The sequence below is a fragment of the Podarcis melisellensis genome (genome assembly GCF_964234715.1).
Source record: "Podarcis melisellensis genome assembly, chromosome: 3".
Classification (NCBI taxonomy): Eukaryota; Metazoa; Chordata; class Lepidosauria; order Squamata; family Lacertidae; genus Podarcis; species Podarcis melisellensis.
Window position 1 is genome coordinate 61,796,435 of NC_138530.1, and position 22,603 is coordinate 61,819,037.

Consider the following 22,603-nt stretch of genomic DNA (forward strand, 5'->3'; position numbering starts at 1 on the left):
TCACAGGCTTGATTCAGAACGGTCTCAGTTAAATTTCTGCTAAGCATGCTCTTGAATGCCAGGATTTCTGGCAATAGTAGCTTTCTTAGGTCCTTGCTATTTTTCACAGGACTCTACTACAAAAATCTGATGGCGCCAAACTAATTATGAGTGGCTGAGTGTTCATACTCCACTCTGGGGAACTTCTGGTGCCTAAAATCTGAACTTCACTACTTTCACCTGGCCTCACCCCTGTGCAGGTATTTTAATTCAGGGGTGACACCTCCAGATCATCAACCCCAACCCTCAAGCCAATTCTTCCACCTTCTACAGGACGCCACCAAATAAACAAAACAGCAGCAAATAACTAAATAAAATAGACACAGTGCTGAGTTGTATGGAGCCCAGCAGCCTGATGAGAATGCAATTTGTCCCCTACCCCAGTCATCAAGTTAATCAATTGATGAGCAGAGATGGTGCACTAAGCCCCTTACTTAGCTGATCTGCACAGATCAACTGAGGAAGGGTAGGTACCTCTGTATATTTGAGGATTTGGGGTTTCTTTTACAACCAAGAGGTATATAACTTTTATGAAATAAGTGTGTGTGTGTGTGTGTGTGTGTGTGTGTATCTCCCATGTGCCTACATTTGAGAGTGTGCATGACCCCTTGCTATAAAGATTCTGCCCTTTGCCTCCAGCTTTTATCATAGAACTTCAGTGGCAAAGTTAAGAGTCAAGGCAAGACTTTTGCAAATACACCACCTGCAATATTTTGGAAACAGTGACTGCATAACTATTTTGTTGTCACTGTAACCATCACACTGTGCTTTCTTACACAGATGCCTCTTGCTCTGGGGGTAAGCATTATAAGCAGGGTCAGTCAGGGTGAGTCAGAAAGGTTACAGCTTTTTAGTTTAGAAAAAAGGCTAGTAAGGGGGCTTGATGGAGCAATATACGATTATGCATGGTGTGGAGAAAATGAAAAGGGGGAAGTTTTCTGTTCTCATGATAATAGGACTTGAGACCATCCAAAGCTGAATGTTGGAAGACTGAGGACAGACAAAAGGGAGCACTTCTTTGCATAATGCATAGTTAATCTAATTCATTCCCACAAGATGTAGTGATGGCCACGAGACTGGATGGCTTTAAAAGAAGTTGACCATTTTTTAAAGGATAGAACAAATAGGAGGAGGTTATCAATGACTACTAGCCAAAATGGCTGTGTTCTACCCCCAGTATCAGAGCAGTATGTCTCTGGATATCAGTTCCCAGGTATCACAAAGCAGGAGAGTATTGTTGCATTGCTTGCAGGATTCCTATAGTCATCTGGTTAGCCACTGTGAGATTAGGATGCTGGACTAAATGGGCCTCTTCCAAATAGGCCTCATAAGAAGAGCAGGCCTCTTCTTATGTTCCTATATTCTTATGTAGTTTACCTCTTTGACACAAATAGTATGAGTATTCAACAGTAGTCTTTAAAATAGAACTGTGCCCTTTCTGAATCATTTATGTTTATTATTTAGGCTTATATAGGGCAAAGATGTGACAGGGGAGAAAACTGGGTAACTGGAGCACACATAAACCTGTTAAGAATGAAGTTTTTTATTCTCTCAAAGGAGAAGTGTTTGCAAGATTGTGGGCAAGCTAGGTCTTTGAGGTGGTGCCATCTAATTACATATATAAATATCTTCCAGTGTTCAAATATTTGTGAGGAAATTTATTATGAGTGTGACTAATACCACTGGCTTAAGGGCTGGCAAAGTGCAGGTGGAGGTTGTGCAAGCTTTCCCATGGATATGTGCCAGTGCACCTGAATAATTTCAACCATTAGTTGAGAATCCAGGGAACTGATGAGCAGGTATCACCCAGAGCACTTAACTGAATGGTGTGGGTGGGTGTGTACAAGTTGACAGTTACTGAATTTCTGGTTATCACTATAACACACATTTGGGTGAATGAGGAGCAGCATGTCATTCTGGCGCGTGTTGCTAACAGAAGGGTTCGTTTTGGTCACCTCTTCTTGGATCCAATCTGATTTTTTCTTCTTCTATAATGACAACTTAATGTAAGCCCTATATGTGATAACAGTTCGACCATATGCAAACTTTCCTCCTGCTGAAGTTGGTAATCTTTTCTGATTAAATGACCATCATGAAAAAAGCCGTAACATGATGAAAGAAGGGTATGAAGTGATAGGTGCCAACATCCGTGAGTAGTCCTTGAGTAAGTTAAAGAGCAGATTTGCCTCATGTGCCAGTTTGTGGACACAGGGATGAGACTGGGGGAAATCCCTTAAATACTTTGGGCTGTAGATATCTGAAGGGCTACATACTCCCATCTCACTGTGAGTCCTGAAACACCTGTTTCTGCTTATCAGAAGACTGATGCCACTATGCCCCAAATCTCTGGATGACACTTCCCAGTGGTTTCGTATAGAATTAGTCCAAATGCTTCCCCCAAGCCATGCCCACCTTGTATCAGGGCTCATTGGTACCTACAAACCCTAAAGCCTTTGCCCACACAGTTTTATTTCAAACCACATGGAAAAAGGAAAGCACTTTACCTGATCTCAAATGATTGACAGGTGAGTGTCAGATGACTGACAGGAAAGTTGGGGACATCAGGATCCAACCCACCAGTTGGATCCCATTTCCCATCCCTGTTCTAGGCCAGCACTCTTAACTTCTTCACCAAACTGCACTAGAATTTGCAGAAGGGAGGTGGTATAGGGATTATCTTCCTTTTAAAAAAAATAAAAATGTTTTTTAAAGATGTTTCCTTCCTTAGAGCTATGCACATACCATCTACAAAAAGAAAAGAAAAAAGATGAAGCCATACATATTGAAAAGATTAGTGTGAGCTTGGTAGTCAGTCTAATAATACATGCAAAAAGACCCAAAATGACAAATAAACCCTTTTAAAAATATACTGTAGTGAGCTGGAATAAAATAAACAGCAAGATGTGTGTTGCCAGGAAGTCATATGATCAAAGAGAATACACTGAATAGCTTATATCTATTCTTTCAGATAAAATGAGTAGTTCAATGCAGAGGTGTTGTGATCACTTCTGGTGGGGGGGAAACTTTGTATGCATGACTCAAAGATTCAATGGCTGGGAAAGACAGTGCTGGTTTTAAATAATAGTGTCAGTTCTGCGTGCGAGGTGGTATGTGGTCATTGCTTGCAGTATCTTTCCAAATCATTTGAATGGAAATATTGGATTAGCTAACCTTGTGTCAGGTCTGTTAGTTAGATAAACTCTCCAACTGTTCCTGACTGAAAGATGCATAGCTGGGACTGAAAGCAGCTGCTGCTTTTTTATTCAAGTTTTTGTGAACTGTCTTACCATCATCATGTTTTTTAAAAAATATAAAATAAAATAAAATGATTTATTAGACTGAAAGGGGATAACAAGCAAAAATTTCACAGCTTTGTCTTTTCACAGGGAGCTTCATCCCAGTAGGAAATCCTTTTTGCCGAAGCCCGTCAGCTGGACTACACACGGTAAGCAGCTCAGTATTCCTTTTTCTTTTTGCATATAACATTTTTTAAAAAAACTTTTTAAAATCCTTCTTCAAAAGTTATCATTGTACAGGAGCTTTCTTATCCTTCCGTTCAGTCATAAAAGACCTGCCTTCCACAGAATCATTGTCCATGTAGGTTTTCTGGCTCCCGCAGTTGCTCTCTGAACAAAAGATCCACAATCAGCTTTGTGTACTATGCTTGTAAAACTCATTGCAATTAGGTATGCCTAGATCGCAACTTTCTATCCTTAGGATGTCTTTAGATACATAGTTGTGGAGAATAAGGAAAAGTGGACACAACAGGACCTGAACTTGTATGCTAATTCTTTGTACTTTCAATTGAGACAGAGAGAGATTGACTCTAATTGAACTTTTGCTCATTGATTGTCTTATATTAAGCAGCATGGTTGCCACTTGTGTAAAGTGTAGACTGAAATCTTAGTTTACTTTGGGTTTTATTTACTTTAAAATAATAAAGAACCAGAGTTGTGAACAGGAAGGTTATTGTTAAACACGATCACCTCATTTTAACCAATTGGTCTCCCAAAGCTTTCCCATACTTACCTCTACACACACATTATTATCATTATACACACACACACTATGACCATTTTTTTTTGTATGGGATTTGAGTTAAATTGTGTTGGGCTATTAACTCCTTTGTTACCTGTATCCAAAAATCACTAAGATTAAGGTGCTTCCTTTCCAGCTGTGAGTCTTGCAAAATAGCCATCATACTTTGTCCCTCACCTTCTTCTGTTCCCTCCTTCACAAAATGCAGTGGCATAAATAATGCAGCACTTAATTACAGCAATCACATAACCGGACTGCCCTCCCCACCAATTCATTTCAGACCTGGGGAACAGCTTTGCTCATTCCCATCTTAAAGTACATATTTTCCTCTAATGTGGGCAAACATCTCACCCAGAGTGCACTAGGGACCTCTCATCATGCTCAACAGAGGCTCTGGATTGGAGATGTTGATTTATTAATTTTTTAAGCTTTTGTTTACTGGTTTTCCAAGCTTCTTGTGCCCCTGGATAAAAGCATGATTTATATCTATAAGCTGTTTTTTCCTCAATTAGTGCAGAAACTAATTTTCGGGCTACATTGGCTCACAAATTCCTGAGTGAGAATTACTTTCAGATATACCAGCCCAGAATAGCTGAAACCAAAGAGGGAAAAGTAAAGATGGGAAATTCATTATGGTATTCATTAACTTTTTTATGGTGCTGGTAGAAAACTTCTACAGTATGTAAATTGACATCCTTTAAAGTTGAAAGTGAAGTGTTTCTGATTAAAGAGAAATGGATCAAAATAGTTTTGGAGTGTGTTTGAATAATCTTAGCAGTTGAATTATGTCACCTACTTTACAATTCATCCCTTTTTTAAAATCCCTGTAGGCTTTGTCGAAGCAGCTGTGTTTGCGTTTCTTTTTTGTGTTTGTACATTGCAGGACTCAGTAAAGTGCATCCTGGCACAGCTTTTCCTCTAGGCAGATTATAGATTCCCATGCTCATTAAATACTTAAAGGACTATAATCAAATCAGGATCATAGTCTTCTGAAAACCCAGGAAAGCAACAGTAGTAGCACCAGCAGTAATTTAATGATCCATGCCGTAGAAAGACCAACACATGACAGTAGTATAGCTACTTTTTACAGGAGTTACTTATTCTGTAAGATTTTAACACAGTTACTGCTTTTTCTTATCAATTGTTTATAATCTGAATTTTTCTTCCCACCCTAAAACCTGATGTTACATGAAAGTTCTGTCACTGTGAGCTTAGTTGCTTTAGACATCTCAGAACTCTATCTCTGTAATTTATCTGGACAATAGGAATAATACTGTTTGGTTTCACAGAGCTGTTGTGAGGGTAAATGAATAAAATATTGTAAAAAGCACTTTCTATTTCTATATAAATTCTATTTTATTTTTTTTACTGGTCATATCGTAGGTTTTATAATTATGTCAAGCTACCAGTTTCCAGTTTGAGTATCTTCAGCAGGATATTTGTTAATAGTGAAAGTAGGTGTCCAGTTGTGCCACAGACCTCTGCTTCCTCAAACAGGGCTTATCCTTCCTCCCCATTCCTTGCAGACCCTATGCATCCCTAATACCTTCCACTGAGAATTAGGAGACCTCCCTGGAGTGGATTGGCAGGGTGCAAGAACATAAGGGGCAAAAGTGAATTTTCATTACATATGATGACATGACACTGTATCTCACCCAATAATTGCCTCCTAAGGCTGCAGCCTTCTTTTCCTTGAAGGGTGTTTTAGGGGCCATTGGGTTTTTCAGATCTCCTTCTCAAAGCATAGACAGAGAGGTTGGCTCTTGGAGAGGGAGATCTGACCTTGTAAGCTTCCTTAGTGAGGCTGTGAAAAGGACCACAGCAGGCGTTCCTCTGATATTTCAGGGGGCTAAAGGGAGGTAGGTTGGGTTAGGCTATGGATCCAAAGCCCTCCTGTTCCCCAAAAAGCCACCAGAGCAGAGTTTGGGCTGCTATAGTTTATTTACCTACCATTGGAATCAACGGGAGGAAAACCAGAGGCATGCCCGCTCTGAAATTTAAATCTGACCCTATCCAAATAGTTCAAAATGTCTGTGGACTCTTCTGTATATTTTAAACTAATATGGGAAACAAACAAGCCCCACGGTAGGTAGGGATTAGAGCAGTAAAAAAATAACTTGTATCCTTAATGAAGTTTATCTTTGAGATTTAAAGTTGCACAACATTCATAATTTGCTGTGATAATTATTTTAATATAAAGTCCTGGAAATTAAATAACCTGTTAGACATTTGCAATAAAGTAAAATTCCATGTGCAGCTTCACTATCAACATGTTTGTTTGTTTGTTTGTTTGTTTACAATCCCTTACCTGCACTTCATGACTAAAAGTAATACTAAGGGGAGCTAGAACAAGCTTCAAAACAGAGACATTATAAAAGAGTGAAATAAGTAAAATATAGCACAATAGAGAATCCCTTCAACAAAAGAATCTGGAAATATCCCAGAATAAATATACCGTGTTTTTTGTCCCATAGGGTGCTCCGTCCCATAGGATGCACCTAGTTTTTTTGGGGGGAAATAAAGGGAAATTTTCCCCCTTTATTTCCCCCCCCCCAAAACCAGGTCGGGGAAACCGAACCAGGTCGAGGAACAGCGGGATGGCGGCGCTGCACCTCCTTGCTGTCCCCTGAGCTTGTGGGGCTGGCTGATGTCTGTCCGGCACGAGGGGCGCTCTGCTTCAGGGCACCCCTCACGCCAGGCGGCCGGCTGCTACCCGTAGCGTGGGGAGCCCTGCGGGGAACTCCCGCAGAGCTCCAACACGCTGTGGATGTCTGCCCGGCGGGCGGGGCGCTCTGCTTCTGGGCGCTCCTCGCGCCGGGCAGCAGGCTGCTGTCCGCAGCGTAGGGAGCCCTGCGGGAACTCCCCAGGGCTGCCTAGGCTGCGGATGTGTTCCCGAAGCGTTGGGCCCTCTGCTTTCAGCGCGCCCGGTGCTCCAGGAAGCAGAGTGCTATCCGCAGCCTAGACAGCCCTGCAGGAACTCGCGCAGGGCTGCCTAGGCTGCGGATGTGTTCCCGAAGCGTTGGGCCCTCTGCTTTCAGCGCGCCCGGTGCTCCAGGAAGCAGAGTGCTATCCGCAGCCTAGACAGCCCTGCAGGAACTCCCGCAGGGCTGCCTAGGCTGCGGATGTGTTCTCAAAGCGTTGGGCGCTCTGCTTTCAGCGCGCCCGGCGCTCCAGGAAGCAGGCTGCTATCCGCAGCCTAGACAGCCCTGCGGGAACTCCTGCAGGGCTGCCTAGGCTGCGGATGTGTTCCTGAAGCCTGCATTCACCCCATAAGATGCACCCAGATTTCCCCTTCATTTTTGGAGGGGAAAAAGTGCGTCCTATAGGGCGAAAAATACGGTATTTGTTCAATTTTTGAGCTCCTCAAGGCAACTGAGTCTTCCATTCTCCATGTGGAAGCTGGTCTCTGTTCAGTGAAGGACCAGAGTGCCTATCTTTGCATTAGGTATTGGTTAAAATTTAAAAAGTGGGATCAGGCCCATTTTAGTACTTTCTGCTTTCAATGAGATGTTGACGTGCATGACCTCTCTTTGGGCATTCTGAGCTCATTAGACTTTGAGATTGCATCTTGCCACATGAAATCTCATATTTTAAAGCATGGTTTTTGTGCTAATCTCACTTCTGCCTGTCTGTCCAAATGTGCCCCTTGGTATGCCAAATTACCCATTCAGACTCCTTGTCCTCACTATGTAACCAGCATCACAAATGTCAAACAGTTGCAGTCTATGCACTGTCATAGTCGAAGGGTGTTACCACCAGATTCCTTGTGAAGAGAGAGCTTGCCCATGTGGAAGTAATGTGCCTGAAGATTTACCCCACTACTTACTGATTTGTCTAATCTACAAGGACTTAAGAGCAGCCTTCTTCAAAGATTTAAGTCTCCCAGTTGAGAGATTGATTAATTTGTATTACGGAGCAAGTCCCCTTACACTTCTGTCTTGCTTTTAAAACAACAATTTAAAGGAGAAAAGTTTGTGGGGATAAGTTAAGAGTTTGCTCCCCTAAAGAATTTATCTGACAGAATGTCTGGTTTAAATTATCATTTTAACTATGTAATCTATTCTGTTTTATGTATTTTGTTTTTTTGTAATGGCTTTAGCAACACAAATAATAGTTGTAAATGTTGCTGAACTCACATGAGCCACAGCCAATCTGCTCAATGATCAGGGCAGATGGGAGGTGCAGTCTAGCAACATCCAGAGGGCCATCGGTTCCCAGTTCATGGTCTACAGTGATGAAGTGGTTCTCCAGGTTTTCTGACAGCTTTTATATGACATCTGCTCAAACTTCTGTCTAAACTGCCTATGACATGGAGACATCTATATTACCTTGTAAACGGGTATATATGCCTATCATAATGGGTGCTGTGTTGCACAATCTTGTTGCCATCTCTACATGCTGGCCTGTGTTTTATGGCATAGGAGCCAATGAAAAGGTGGTAACCCTGAATCCAATTCTCTGTGTGGCAAACTGATGCAAGTAAACCTTCCATATGGAAGGTTTGTGCATTTGAGTATTCCTTAAGTTTGTAAGCCTTAAGTCCACAGACCTTAGGAAAGCCTGAGCTAAATTTAGTGACATGCTTACTATCCAGTCATCATTGTTCCTTATTTGCTGATTTTTCAGTTTACCAAATTGTCTGTAGATGTCTTCCATGGACAGGTTTTGTGAAATTAAGAAGTAGAAATGATACACTAATCATTGTTAAGTCCTTAAATGGAGGCTATGTATCATCCCAATTCCAACAATTGAAAAGTAAAACACTTATTTCTTTAGGTGGAAGCACTTTGTATCCACATATTAATAAAGCTTTAATACAACATCTGGAAGCATTCAAAATATCCCTGGGCATGCTGAAGTTTTTAATCTATTATTTCCTAAAGCTTACCTCAGCTCAAGGAAGTTTGATGGGGCCTTTGGAGAGCTCATAAATATCTTTTTGAAAAGAATTATAATGAGAATAGTAATCATCATCATCACCATGACTCATCACAGAGTAACAAGAGCCACTCCTTCCCTTCGGGTAAAACTCATTGCCTTGACAGTGTTGCTACTCTACAAATGCTCATATCAAGGAATGAAGAGCCAAGAATAGGCTCAAACTTGCCCTTTCTGGATGGCTGCACTGAGAAATGACAATTAGGTAAATCCACTGGTTCTCTGCTATAAGAGCCAAACCAGGCCTGATTTGTGTGTTTAAACCTGGATCAGCTGCAGTTCATTAGAAAGACTGAAAGGCTTGGTTTGAACAGCAGAAAGGGGTGCATGGGTGAGGAGCACAAAACTTCCTCTTCCTTGCAGGATGTAGCTTACCGTCCTTCAGCTTCTTTCAACAAGTGTTTTCCCTTCCCCCCCCTTTCCCAAAAAGGCTCGCTTTCTAGTATTAAAGCCCAGCTGAGGGTAATATGCTTTTATGGGTGCAGGGTGGCAAGACATGAACAAGGGGAGGGTTCAGATCGTCTCCCTGATCTTTTGCTGATCAAACCACCCCCACTGCATTTTCTATGGGTGCAGGTCGAAGCACATATTTGTCACCATCACATCTATTTTACCTAACTGAGATTTAGTATTCCCAAATTATAATTTTTTAATTTTATTTATATCCTACCCTTCCTCCCTGAGAACCCCAGAGTGGCAAACACTAAAGCGATAACACAAATGAATTAAAAATGAATTAAAGCCCCATTTAAAATTAAGGTTTTTTAAAATGTAAAACAGTCACATACCCTCACAGGTAATAAATTCAAGGTTGCTGAGATCTTCCAGTCATCAAATACCTTGGAGACTCCACTATTGCCCTACCCCCTCCATGCTGGCCTGAAGCTTGCTAACTAATTCCTCCTCCCTCCATTGGAAACAATCAGAGCAGGCCATAACTGTGGCTAGTCCACACCTCTCACCCTGGGCAGCAGAAGCCAGCAGGGTTTGGAAGGGGTGGACAAGCCACAATTTTACACCACTCCCCACCTGCATTAATGCAATCTATTCCTGTTAAATACAGTGATACCTCGTGTTAAGAACTTAATTCATTCTGGAGGGCTGTTCTTAACCTGAAACTGTTCTTAACCTGAGGTACCACTTTAGCTAATGGGGCCTCCCGCTGCCGCCGTGCGATTTCTGTTCTCATCCTGAAGCAAAGTTCTTAAACCAAGGTACTATTTCTGGATTAGCGGAGTCTGTAACCTGAAGTGTCTGTAAGCTGAGGTACCACTGTAATTTCTTCCAGAATGCTGAGTTTCCAGCAGCACCCTATGTGAGAGGAGACACTAGTTCCGGTTCAGTCTCTGTCCAAGAAACAGTAAGTGCCAGGCAACTTTTAAAATCTATTTTCTCTATTGTGTGTTGATTTTTCATCTTAGCAATTGTTACATTTTAGAAGCACTTGTTACAACACTTGTTTTAGGAATACATTGCCTCTATTTAAAACAAGATTACTCAGATTATCAATTGTATATAAAATGGAATTATGAAAAGAGTGGTGTACACTTTTAAGTATTTCTTTAAAATCAGTTACATTGGATGGATAGGGGCCATTGTGTACAAAAGGAGAAGGCTCTACTACAACTCCCCTTCCACAAATCCCATTTTCCTGCAAATGGAACAAAATTGTTGGATGTCACCCATCGGATATAACAAATTCTTTAACGCTCAGCTATTCATCAAGTGAGCAAACAAGCAAACTTTTCTTGTCACTAAGCTTCTGGATTCTCTTCTTCAAAATAATGAACTGATGTTAGGAATTATATTCTTATAACTCCAGTGACAGAGAGAGCATGTTTAGTGTTCCTTTATTATTATGCATTCCATTGAGCCTTTCGTCAAATTTTTATTTTTACCTTAGGTGCCCTGTAAGGTTTTCTAGTTATTGCTGAAGATTTATTAATATTTGCAAAAGAGATTAGGTAACATCATATATTTTGCAATTATTTAATGGAATGACATCCTACCTTTTGGAAAGATTTTTTTTGGGGGGAGGGGGAATCCCCATAAGTACTATGTCATAAATTCCATCTTCATCTTTTTTTGCTATCTAGTTTCCTCTTACAATACAGATGTTCTCAGTAGTGGCAAAGGGTTATCAGTGAGCAAAAACAATTCTGTCTTCCCACAGCCACTCATGAAGAACCATCACATGATAGCTGCTTTTCATTACACCATTGGTGAGATTGCACACTTCACCCAAAGAAGCCTGTTATTGCAATGCCATCAAGAAGTCACCTAAATAAAAATGGGTTTGCGGTGATGTCCCAACACTGGGCTTCTCTACATGGAAAAGGCATTTTTGATAAGATGTAATGCAGTGTCAAAATATCCAACATGCCATGGCAATTCATTTGTGAACTGATCTAAATACGAGCTTGCAGTGACATAGTCAAAGTTGGGGGGTTTTCTGCTTTGAGTTGCTGCAGGTAAGTGGATTCTTAAACACACATAGTTTCCATGCATTATGATTTAAGGACGCCCACAGCACAAAGTAGCTTGTCATGTGCAGCAGCCTTTAAAAATGCAGATCAAATGGATTGCTCTGCTAAACTCATCAGAACGCACCACGATATAGGCGACTTTGCCAAAATAAGTCTTTTACCTGATTTTTGAAATGACTTTATTTAAACATAACCATCTTTACTGCAAGATCAGTATACTGCGTAAGTAAATAATATGAAGTGTTGTACTGAGCAATATCAATCTTTTATCATTTAACTATGATTTTTTAAAAGTCATCTAAAGTGCAGTAGAAAAATTATCAATGCAGCTTTTCCCAAAATGTTCTGAAAGAGTTTCCTTCTAGCAAAACTACCCCATATATCAAGTGATCATTCCAATATGTTGTTTTGTACCTCCAGGCAGATGAGTTCACAAATAAAGTGGGCTCTGAGAGTGGTATAACAATTCTGAGAAAGTAAATGTATCAAACTTTATTTGCTTATAGAACCAGCAGCTGCTGTTGTTTTTTTGAAACTAATCTTGGTGCCTTTGAATGTTCTTAACTCTTTCTTGAATCCCACAACCCCTTTATCTTCCTTCTCCTGCTGTGTTCCCACCAGCCCCAAAACCTGAGACAGCCTCAGCTCTCACCCAAGTGTAGCTTTGGTTACAGCAATTTTTCTATTAGAGGAAGTGAATGTTGGTGTTTCGTCTCTGTGGTGCATTTGTGATAAAGCTGTGGTGGTCTTATCTCTTTCGTAGGTAGTGGCTCTTTATGACTACACAGCGCATCGATCAGATGAGCTAACCATCCATTGCAGTGACATTATCCAAGTGTTATACAAAGATAATGATAACTGGTGGTTTGGCAGCCTGGCGAATGGACAGCAAGGCTATTTTCCAGCCAATTATGTGGTTGGCGAAAGTACGTATAATGCTTCTCCCTAGTATTTTTCTGCTTGTGGGGCCTTAACTGATTATCCAAGATTTGTCATTCTGTGCCGGTGTGCTGATGTGTTCAGCATACATCTGATATATTAAAATAATTAAAGTAGGATTAAATGTGAAATTTGAACAAGCATGCACTAGTCTGACCAACAAACAAGAAAGTGAAGAGCTACCACACACTGAGACTACCCTAACTACCTTATATTGTTCACTCTAACCTCGTTGCAGAATGTTGTTAGAGTGAACAAGGTTTCAAGGCAGAGAGTTGCCCTGTCTTGCTGACTGCCATCACCTTATAACGGAAGATGTTGAAGCTGCTACCTTAAATGTTTAAAGCATGCACTTTGCTGAACATTTGGTTTTGTCTAAAAATTGAGGTCAGAATATATGCCCTTTTAATTTTTTTTTAAATCAGGGATAACAAGCACTATTTTAAAAGGCACCCCCCCTTTATATTGTGAAGGAAGGAATGCCTTTTCACATGGGAGGAGATGTCTGATACAATGGATGAGAGTCACCTATGGAGCCCTGTCAGTGGAAGCCTTCTGCCAGGACTTTCAAAACTAAAATCATATAATTAATATTTTTTTTTAATTAAGCAAATGTTCTCAAAGAAGATAACCACAAGTGCATTCACAGACTTAATAATCTCGGCATAATCCGTACATGTCTATAAGTGCCTCTTTCTTTACACAAGTGTCCATATTATTACTGAGAACTGTACCCACAGATGTTAGAATTAGTCTCCACACCAGAGGGCACCCTATGCAAAAGTCCATCTATTAAATCCCCATTTTAATTATTTCCAATAACTGCTATCCATATACCTCTAAATGTTTGGTATCTATATGATGAACTCATGAACGGATGGAACCGAGGCATATGGTAAACGTATAGCAGTGAGCAAAGGCAGTTGGCTATTCATTTTCTCCGTGTTTTGTAGTCTCCCTTCCAAATGTTGCAGTATTGATTATGTATAGAGATGGAGAGTATAGATGTATGGAGAGAGACAGCAGGCACTTCTTTCTGTATCATATGCAACAGCCAGGGAACTACTACAAAAATCAATAGCCTTGAGTTACTGAAATGGGTATATTGAATAACGATGGAGAAGCTGACCCCAAAACGCTATGGATCAAGTTAGATTATCTCTTTAGTGCCATGTTAGTCATAATTAATTACTTATGATTCATTTTCAGCACAATATGAAGAACAACTATCTTCAGGTTTGGCCGAAGATTCTACACCTCTTCTTTTCAGTGAACTGGGAGAATCAGCATCGCCAGCTATGCCTGGGGTAACTGTTTGCGGGAAAGGGCATATGGCACAATTATGCAAGATGGGATTGCATTTACCATTTCTTGTGATAACAGGTTAATTGCCAAGTGCTTCCAGCATATGTTAATTTTAATGCATGGGCTTGCATGAATTCAGCATTTCTCAAAACAGTGGAAGCCTGGAGGTTTTTATGCCTACAAAATACAATCCGTACATGTTGGGAAACATTTCATTTGGCAGAAAGGAAGAGATGAAATTTAACTAAGTTAAATTGTTGCTACAAATTGTTTAGCTTGATTTAGCAGTAAACATATCCAGAAATGCTAATAAAGTGAAGATTCCAAATGGTTTGTATTCCTTTCTAATTGCAGCTTCATAATAGATGGTTGTTATGTCAATCAAGAGTATGTTACATTCAAGATCCAGAGCCCTGTGCAGTGAGTGCCTATTGCAAGGACTGTGCACCGGAATTTTTTGTGGGCATAAACATTTGCCATTGGGAAAATTGATTTAAGTTAGGCAAAACTGGGACAACTTCAATAAACATCTGCTGCTCAGAAAGATGGAACAATATAATTGTGCTCATCAGTTGCTCATTCATTTACTTTATTTTAGAGTCAACACACTTAAAAGGAGTACATATTTTTTTCTAGATAAATTTGTGTGTGCATATGCACTTAAAGATTTTGTATTAATTGGGTATCCTGCATCAGCAAAAATAAGAAAAAGTGTACTCAAGAATTCACCTGGCAGGTCATCTCAAATGTTACCCTAACCTGAATTCTGAGAGTAACTTCAATCATATATTTAGCATTGTATTTTACAGTGATCAGGCAGAATCATTAACATGGCTAAAAATGAATATATAAGTTTGTGTTCAGCCATAACTCAAAGCCCATAGAATCCCACAGTGAGCTGCACATGCCCACAACCCCACCTCCACACCAGATGGCAACTTGGGGGTGATTTGAAACCTGGAGGAGTTTTTGAAACCTGGAGGAGTTTGTGAAGCACATGAGAAGCTGCTGATTAAAAAACACACAAATTCAAAAGTCCCATGGCTGCACCTAAAGGAGCTCTCTGGATTGTGGAGTGTTTCATAAGGGTGTTTCATAATGGCAATTTTGATACAGCATGGACAGCGGTTTTGCCGTTATTTTCTGAAATTTCCATATAAATAGATACAGATAAAGAAAAATACATATGAATTCTAATGAATGCATGAGGGGTACAATTTTGCAGTTGTACCATTTCAGAATATCCATGCCATCACATCTCATAAAATGCAAAGTAAAAGTAAAAAGTATCCACTACATACATATCCCATTAATACTTTTGTTTGAGCCTAAATCTCTTAAGTCCAGCATCAGATTCAGTGAGCCACACTTGTTCATTTTCCACTATATTTCTATGGAATGAGATAGTTAGAAACCATGCAAGTTGTCTGATTGTCATAGAGGACAAACGCTGGCTCCCTTGGTGCTGCACCCCAAAGTCACCTTTGACTGGACTTAACTGTCCAAGGGTCATTTACTTCCTTACCTATTACCACAGAGCAAAATTATCATAATAATAGCACTGTTAGCATTTCTGTTTCTAACTAACTATTATAGACAATTTATAATCAAGACAAACAAAAATATATAAAATGACTTAAGCTAAAGAAAGTAGCAGGGTTATTTTTTTAACAGCTTAAGGTTGTACTCTGCAAAAAAAAAAAGTATAAATCGGTCTGTTCTACCTATCTGAAACCAAGGTTCACTGGGGGCCAGGGCTTCCCTTGAGAGACTCACCAGATATTGGGTGCTACAGCTAGAAAGGCTTTGTCTTGCTACTGAACCATCATATTTCTGATGGTTGGGCAGGCTCAAATGGAGGAGACAATCCTTTAAAAAATCTAGTCCTAAACTTGATTCTGATGTTACTAGATCTAATTACTAGATCTAGACAATAGTGATCTGTAATTGATCTCGATCATAGCACTAAGGTAGAATATGTAGGTGCTGCGTTACATTGAACATACTCTGTTGTTTTTTTTAAAAAATAATACTGTACAGCAGTAACATTTGGAATTGGTATGCGGCAGTTTGTATGCTTATTAATTTCTGGCTTTAACTACCATATCTTTAAAATATTCTGACATTGCATTTAGCTGATATTTTAAAATAATCAGTGCACACAGGTGTAATTTTGGGGTTTTTACAAATCTCCCCTCAGAGTGAAAACTGATGTTAATAGTCATTACGCTGTCAATAACATTTAAAAACAAATGCAGTCCCCGTTGAAGACTCATTCAAGCATAGATTCATAACTTGTGTGTGAGAATGTATGTGTATGTTTTTGCTAAACACACCTGAACATTTCAAGGGGGTTTAAAAGCTGTGGAACTGTTTCCTCCTTTTTAACCACAAAGGGTGAGAATTTCATGCGCGAGGGATCTTCTTTCTGAAGCGAGGTATATTCTACCCTCATTCAGGAAGCCCGTGGGTTTTTTGTCGTACACGTGTTGACCCCGTTTTCTTCTCCCCCCCTTTCTCCTTTACTGATTAAAGTTTTCCTATTTTGCAGATGTCAGCATACTTCAATAAGTCAGGAGACCAAAGATTTATTTCAGAGAATGACACAGACTACCTGGCTACACAGTAAGCAACCATTTGTGGAAAGCAGCCTGCTTTGTTTGTTCCATTGCTTAGAAGTAGTAAAAAACAAACAAACAAAAAGCGGTGATTTTAATGTAACTCTAGAAACTAAATGGTTCAGAGAAGTTAAAGAAAATGTAAACAGTGGTTTGTATCACAACTGACAGTCATATTCCAAATGTCCTAAGAAATTTATTGTGTCATTAATCCATGATGTTACTTTTTCTTTTTTTGGATGAACTCATAAAAGATTTGATCCACACATTCAATTGCTTTGTTAGATGCACTATGTAGAAACCAGAATATGGGAGTCTACTGCGGGAATCAGCGCAATATGCATTACAACAAAAGTTCATAAGTTTAGGCTAAAAGAATACTAGGCAGAACAGAGCCAATATTCAGGTCGTAGAAGGCTGAAGAAAACTACACAGGGGGATAAGGAGATGGGAAAAGAGGAAAACTTGAGGGCAAGGACTCATTGAGCACTTACAATCCAGCATCCACTTACACTGGTAGTTTCTTTCCTAAAATACTCACTGATTTCTTGCCCTCCACATTTTCCCCTAGTCCACTGCTAGTTAGTAATGCTGGGCAAACTAAGATATGCAGATCTTTGTAGTTATACTAACAAGGTTAAATTGCACTGTCTATAACTGACTAGGCTACTATGGGGTTTTACCAATCAGAGTTGCATCTGTGAATTCTTGATCTTTTCCTCTGAAAATATGAAAATTATTCTCTTAGCATCTCCCTACCTGGATTTCTTCTGAAAGATCAATCAACAAATTGTCAAAGGGTTAGTTTAAAGTGTTCACCCACTTTCAGCATACTTGTCTGGAGGATCATGTTTCCTTTAGACACAGTTTAGTGTGTCCCAGCACCATGAGATCAGCCCGCAGTAGCCTCAGAAATGGAATCTAAAGGCTAGTGATTGGGAAGAAGCACAGTCTAAATAGTTTTAGTCTGACAAATTTCTAACACAGTCTTTTATTCTACTTTCCCCATAGGAGTGGAAAGAGGAAGACAAAGAAGAAAGGCATACAAATGGAGCAGGCGGAAGCCACAGAATGCAAGGCTAATGCAACTGACAACTTTCCATCTAATGATGTTGAGGATGAACTTAAGAAAAGCATGGTGAAGAAGAGGAAGAAAAGAGCTGTCAAAACTGCAAGTTCAAGTGGAACTTCGAATGATGCTTTCCAGCTGGACTCTCCCAAAGCATAGTCTCTGTTTTGTTTTTGGATGCTGATTTCATGGATAAAAAGTTGTATGGAAAAACATTCCACTGTTTATCGTAGAATGATGATATCATGTTTATCATGATGTGGTGAGCCCAAGGAGAAGAGCATGTACTGAATGTTCCACTGAAATGCATATGAGTTCAAGCAGCAAGTATGACTTCAGTATTTAATTTTTGTGAATAGAAAACACTTTGAAATATCTCAATATTTCTCAATTGAAATATCTTCAATACTATTGAAATAATCAGTTTTTGTTGGGCCTATTCATGTCAAGATAAAGTGGTCCAAGATAGTTTGTTTAAAATTTAAAAAAGCACTTTCATGGGTAAAGTCAAAAGAACTGTTTACTGAAGAATAGCCTTTGCAACCGTCTCACATACTGATGTGCATCTGCAAATGAGAGTGAATAATCATATGAGTAAATGCAAGCTACCATCACTACAGAATGCAACAGATAGCTTTTTGTATATTGATATTTAAAATAAAAGTTTTAATGTATATTATTAATGCACATTAATGTTAATAGTATTAAAACAATGCAATAGTAATACAATAAGTTTTGCAGAATTCTGTTTTTGTTACACTCAAAGCATTGCCAAATTCGTTTTCTACTTTGTTGTGAAAACCTGTTTTGCATCAATATGTGGGTGGGATATATTTTTGTGTCATATTATGTTTATGCTCAGGTGTAACTGTTTTTAAATTAAAAGGCATTAAGTTGTGAAGGAATTATTCATGATGATTTCCGGTGACTTTATTTATGGTCCTCTTGTGTATGTTGTCTGCGGATGTCCAGGTTATTTATACCATGTTAGGAAATTCTGCCCCCTTCCTTTCTGAGGCAATAAATAACATAAAATTAGAAAACCCTTTTTTAGTAGTCATGGCATTTGATTCCATTAAAAAGAAAGAAGTGAGAATAACCATGTTGACCACTGATGTGTAAAATAACATCCAGATGCAAAGGATTAAATACTATATACATATAGTATCCCTGCATATGTTTAGCAGACACTGAAACACATAAACATGTTTATCTGCATAAAACTCAGTTTCCTCCTTCAAACAACTCTTGTAAAAATGTAGTTTGTACAGGAGAACATTGCAGTAACCCAGGCTGGATGTAACTAGGTCAGGGGTACCAATGTGGTACCCCTGACCTAGGGGTCACAAGTAACAATGGGATCACACACTCCACCTGTGTATCTCCCCAGTATAGATCATCTACTAGGGTGAGCAGGATCTTTTTCAGTTTTAGAATCAGGTTGGAATATAGAGTGAAATGGATCTAGTTAACTGGTTCCATCCTGTTAATTTGTAGTTTAATACATGAAATTGAGATGCCACTGAATGCATATAAAATGTATTTCCTAGAATACCAGATGTTTGTAAAGGACTGGGGGCTATCATTTGTTCAAGTCAAGTTTAGAGGACTGAAGTCACAAGAGCTTGTTCCCTTGTGATACCGTAACATTGCATTTCAGACTCCTCTGCATGCTTAATATTCTAGCTCTCTGCTCTTTTAATATTCTAGACCTGCTGCTGGTGGTGTTCTCATTTTGTTTCTTTCTTTTTTTCCTTTACACAAAATCTCTCGTCATCTTCAGGTTTTGAAAGTAAATAGTCTAGCGTGACATCATGCTATGTATCGGAGAGAGCTGAGCAGTAGCCAAGACCTGGATGCTCGTTTGGAAGGCATTGTTAACTATTAATTTGACATTGTGGACACTGAAGACAGAAATAACACTTCACATAAACACCATACTGATGTGGCTGTAATCAAAGGCACAGCGCCTCCTTTCATGCTAGCAAACTGGGACTCCAATTATGTTCACTGCTCTGAAGCTGAATAGAGCTGCTTTGCCACACTTTCCAAATTGAGAGTGGAGATGCAGCAGCAGTCTCTTCTAAGGCACTGTTCCAAATAACAATTAAGGAGAGAAATCAGATAAAAGGCCCAACATGAAGATTTATGGAGCTGAAAACATTCTCTTTAAAACAGTGTTGTTGCTATTGTCATTACAAACAAAAGCATAGGTTTTATTTGCATTCACCTTCCTTTCCACACATGGGAGTTAAAGTTTTCTACTGCTTTGCATTCTTAGGTGCAGAATTAATAGCTATCCGCCTTTCTTTGTTACACAAAGTACACAGATATGTATTCAACAAAATGGTGCACAAGTGATTTTCCAATGCCTAGCATTAATATCTCGTCTCCCTAAATATGAATAAGTATCAGCACATCACAAAACTATTTTGCATCATTCTTCTCTTTGCAGAATTCTAAACAACAAACCATACAAAATCTTCTGTTACCTTTTCAGAGAGGATTTTTCCCAATAAAAATTATATGTAGTAGAGGTGTCATTTGTCCTGGGATGCGGAGAAATGTTCATTTATGGATTTTAAAAGTGTTCATTGGTGGAATGGGTTTCTCAAACGATCAGTCTGTCAACAGGGAGTGTGTGTGTGGTGAGGGTGGAATCAATTGAGCAGATTGATATTGGAACTGAATCTGAGAATCTTTTTGGTCCCAGCTTTGCTTCTCCCCTCACCTGTTGAAGCTTGAAGTACAAATGCCTGTCTGAATGTGGTCTTGATCTGCATCCTGCAACATGTTGAGCAACTGCACACATGCACACGTACATGCTAAATTCTTAAGAACTGGGTCACTGTATTTTCTCAAACTCGGCAAGAAAAATGTATTCCAAAGCAAATGCCTTTGTGTTGTTGTTTTAGTGAAGTTGCAAAGTTAATTGAAAAAAATAATAATTTGGCATTGCATGATTCATTGGGCAAAACTTTCCTGGCTGGAGAGGGTTTCCTAAAAATGCTCCATATAACTCAAGTTAATTACAAGAATTAATTCTGAAGCGAAGAAGGATAAGCTATATGGGCACAACATCAGGAAGTTTAAAACATGAATTCTATTGAAACAGTGGAGCTCTGGAAGAACCTGCTACAAGCTTTTGTGCATTTAGGGGGTTTAGAGGCTGGGCATGATCTGTCGTTTTCTGTTTTCCTTTACTTTTATTAAGTTATAGTTATATTAAGTTATAGCCCATCTTTTTTGGAAAATCAAAATAGCTTTTAAAGTCTGTTTGCTCCTAGTTTAACATATATAAATAGTTTAACAAAGGCACAGTGAACAGCATACTGACAAACCATTAAAAGGAAAAGAAGAAGATGACACAAGTTGCCCTTGCCAGCTCCCACAACCATCATGTTGCATTTGGGTTTTGCCTTAAAGTCTTTTAAGAAACAGACATCACGAATCAGAGCAGTGTACTTGTAGCATCACTTAATTCAAAAGGCAAAAGGGGATCACAATCAAACAAGGGCTAATGAGAACACAGAGGAACATGACAATTGAGAGTCTCCGTTGACTAGCGAACTAAGTCTGCCGGCTGGACCCAATTGTCTACCAAAGAATTGAATGTCAGGATCATTTAGGGTTAACAATGGTCCAACACAAGAAAAAGCAGACAGCTATGAAAAATAGCCAGCATGGTAGCCATTCTGCAGAGACCAGGGATACAAACTTGATAATGAGGCAGTGCATTCACTGCATCCTTCTGCTCTAATTACTAAGGTGAATAGGAAATACTTAATCGAAGAAGGGAAGAGGATAAAGAAGGGGGACAAAACACTTGTTTTGTAAACACAAATAGGAGAATATTATTTAAAGAAACCTTTTCTACTATATGTGAAATAGTAGCCACAACTCTGCAGTAACTGCAGCATACATTAGCAGGTGCCGTTTATGAAACACTTGCAGTGCAGTAAGTAACCAAATTCTTTTTGTAAAAGGGGAACTGTTCAGTAGGTGATGGTTTTTAAGTAAGCAGATATAATTCTGAAATCCTAATGTGTATTCTATGGAACTGTTTCTTTAAAAGAATAGCATACCTCTAATAATAAATACACTTTCATCATTTAAAAAAATAAATGAAAGAATCAACATTGTACAGGCAAAAAAGTAGAATTTGTGTGTTAGAACGAAGATTGGCAAAACATGGATGGGTGCTGTGTCTTAAAGTATTTTGGTCAAAAAATATATCATTTGGTAGCTCTGAAGGGAAACAATAGCTGGTGGTTAAAAAACCTTTCATTTCTAGTTCATTATTTCATCTACAATGATTTGAAAATGATAATTATAAAAGTTCCACATCAATTCAAAGTTCCTTTGGGTTTCAGCTATTAAAGTATACATTTAGAAATGAACTATGTAACATGCAGAAAGTATGACTGAGAAACATCTATATAAGAAAGAGAGCTCACTCTGTTTTGAGAGATAAGCAGAAAAGTGACAAGAAACCAGAGCATGGTAGTTTGTGGGATAACTTTCTTTCACAAGGAAGGGAAATTTTAACCTTGTCCTCTGCTTGAGGTAACCCATTTACTTTTCAACTCTTTCCCTTATTCTGAGGTAAATATGCTGCATTTCTTAACATACATATTGTGTATCTGGGTTCTTCTTTTGGCACTCTTTTGGCATTGTTATTACAAGATAATGTCAGGCGCTAATAGGACTGGGCATTCCTCCGTTTGCTAAAGATTGATCAGGAATACTCAGTTTTGTGACTGCCATTCAGCTGCTACTGTTGTTATTTCAAGGACCTGCAGTTAAGTGGAGAAAACTTACTAAGAACACTTTTCCAGTGTATGAAGAAAACACACTAAGCAGGGACTTGATCAAATGGCCTACATCAAATGACGCCTGAGCAAATAATGTCATCACCATTTGTTCAAATTTTTAATAACTCATTTTACTGCATTTGTGGTACATTTCACAGGTCTGATCAGAACGGAGATGGAACACAACTTTAGGACACTACACTGCCTTGAGTCCAATGGAAGAAATTTGATATATGAATAAAATAAATTAATTATCTACTAACAGCCAACATCCCTATTAACTGCTCTCTGGGGGTTGCATTTGAGGCAATACAGACCTCCATATTATTCTGAGATAACTGTCCTGTCCAAGACTAC

At 39.1% G+C, this 22,603-nt stretch overlaps 1 protein-coding gene and 1 long non-coding RNA gene across 5 annotated transcripts in view; one reads left to right on the forward strand and one right to left on the reverse strand.

The window, feature by feature from the left end:
- AHI1 (Abelson helper integration site 1) overlaps positions 1–18,337 on the forward strand; it is a 64,426-nt gene extending 46,089 nt beyond the window's left edge. For 3 of the 4 annotated variants that reach the window (XM_081907056.1, XM_081907054.1, XM_081907055.1), the window contains exons 20-25: positions 3,426–3,484; positions 10,304–10,375; positions 12,265–12,427; positions 13,650–13,747; positions 16,297–16,370; positions 17,375–18,337. In XM_081907056.1, the coding sequence (XP_081763182.1) occupies positions 3,426–3,484; positions 10,304–10,375; positions 12,265–12,427; positions 13,650–13,747; positions 16,297–16,370; positions 17,375–17,591 (683 nt within the window). In that variant the 3' untranslated portion in view covers positions 17,592–18,337. Of the gene's footprint in view, positions 1–3,425; positions 3,485–10,303; positions 10,376–12,264; positions 12,428–13,649; positions 13,824–16,296; positions 16,371–17,374 lie in introns of all 4 variants that reach the window. The other variant, XR_014167254.1, reaches the window with a different exon arrangement.
- Positions 1–22,603, reverse strand: part of LOC309367671 — a 73,495-nt gene that overhangs the window by 28,047 nt on the left and 22,845 nt on the right. The gene's annotated exons all lie outside the window — the stretch shown is intronic.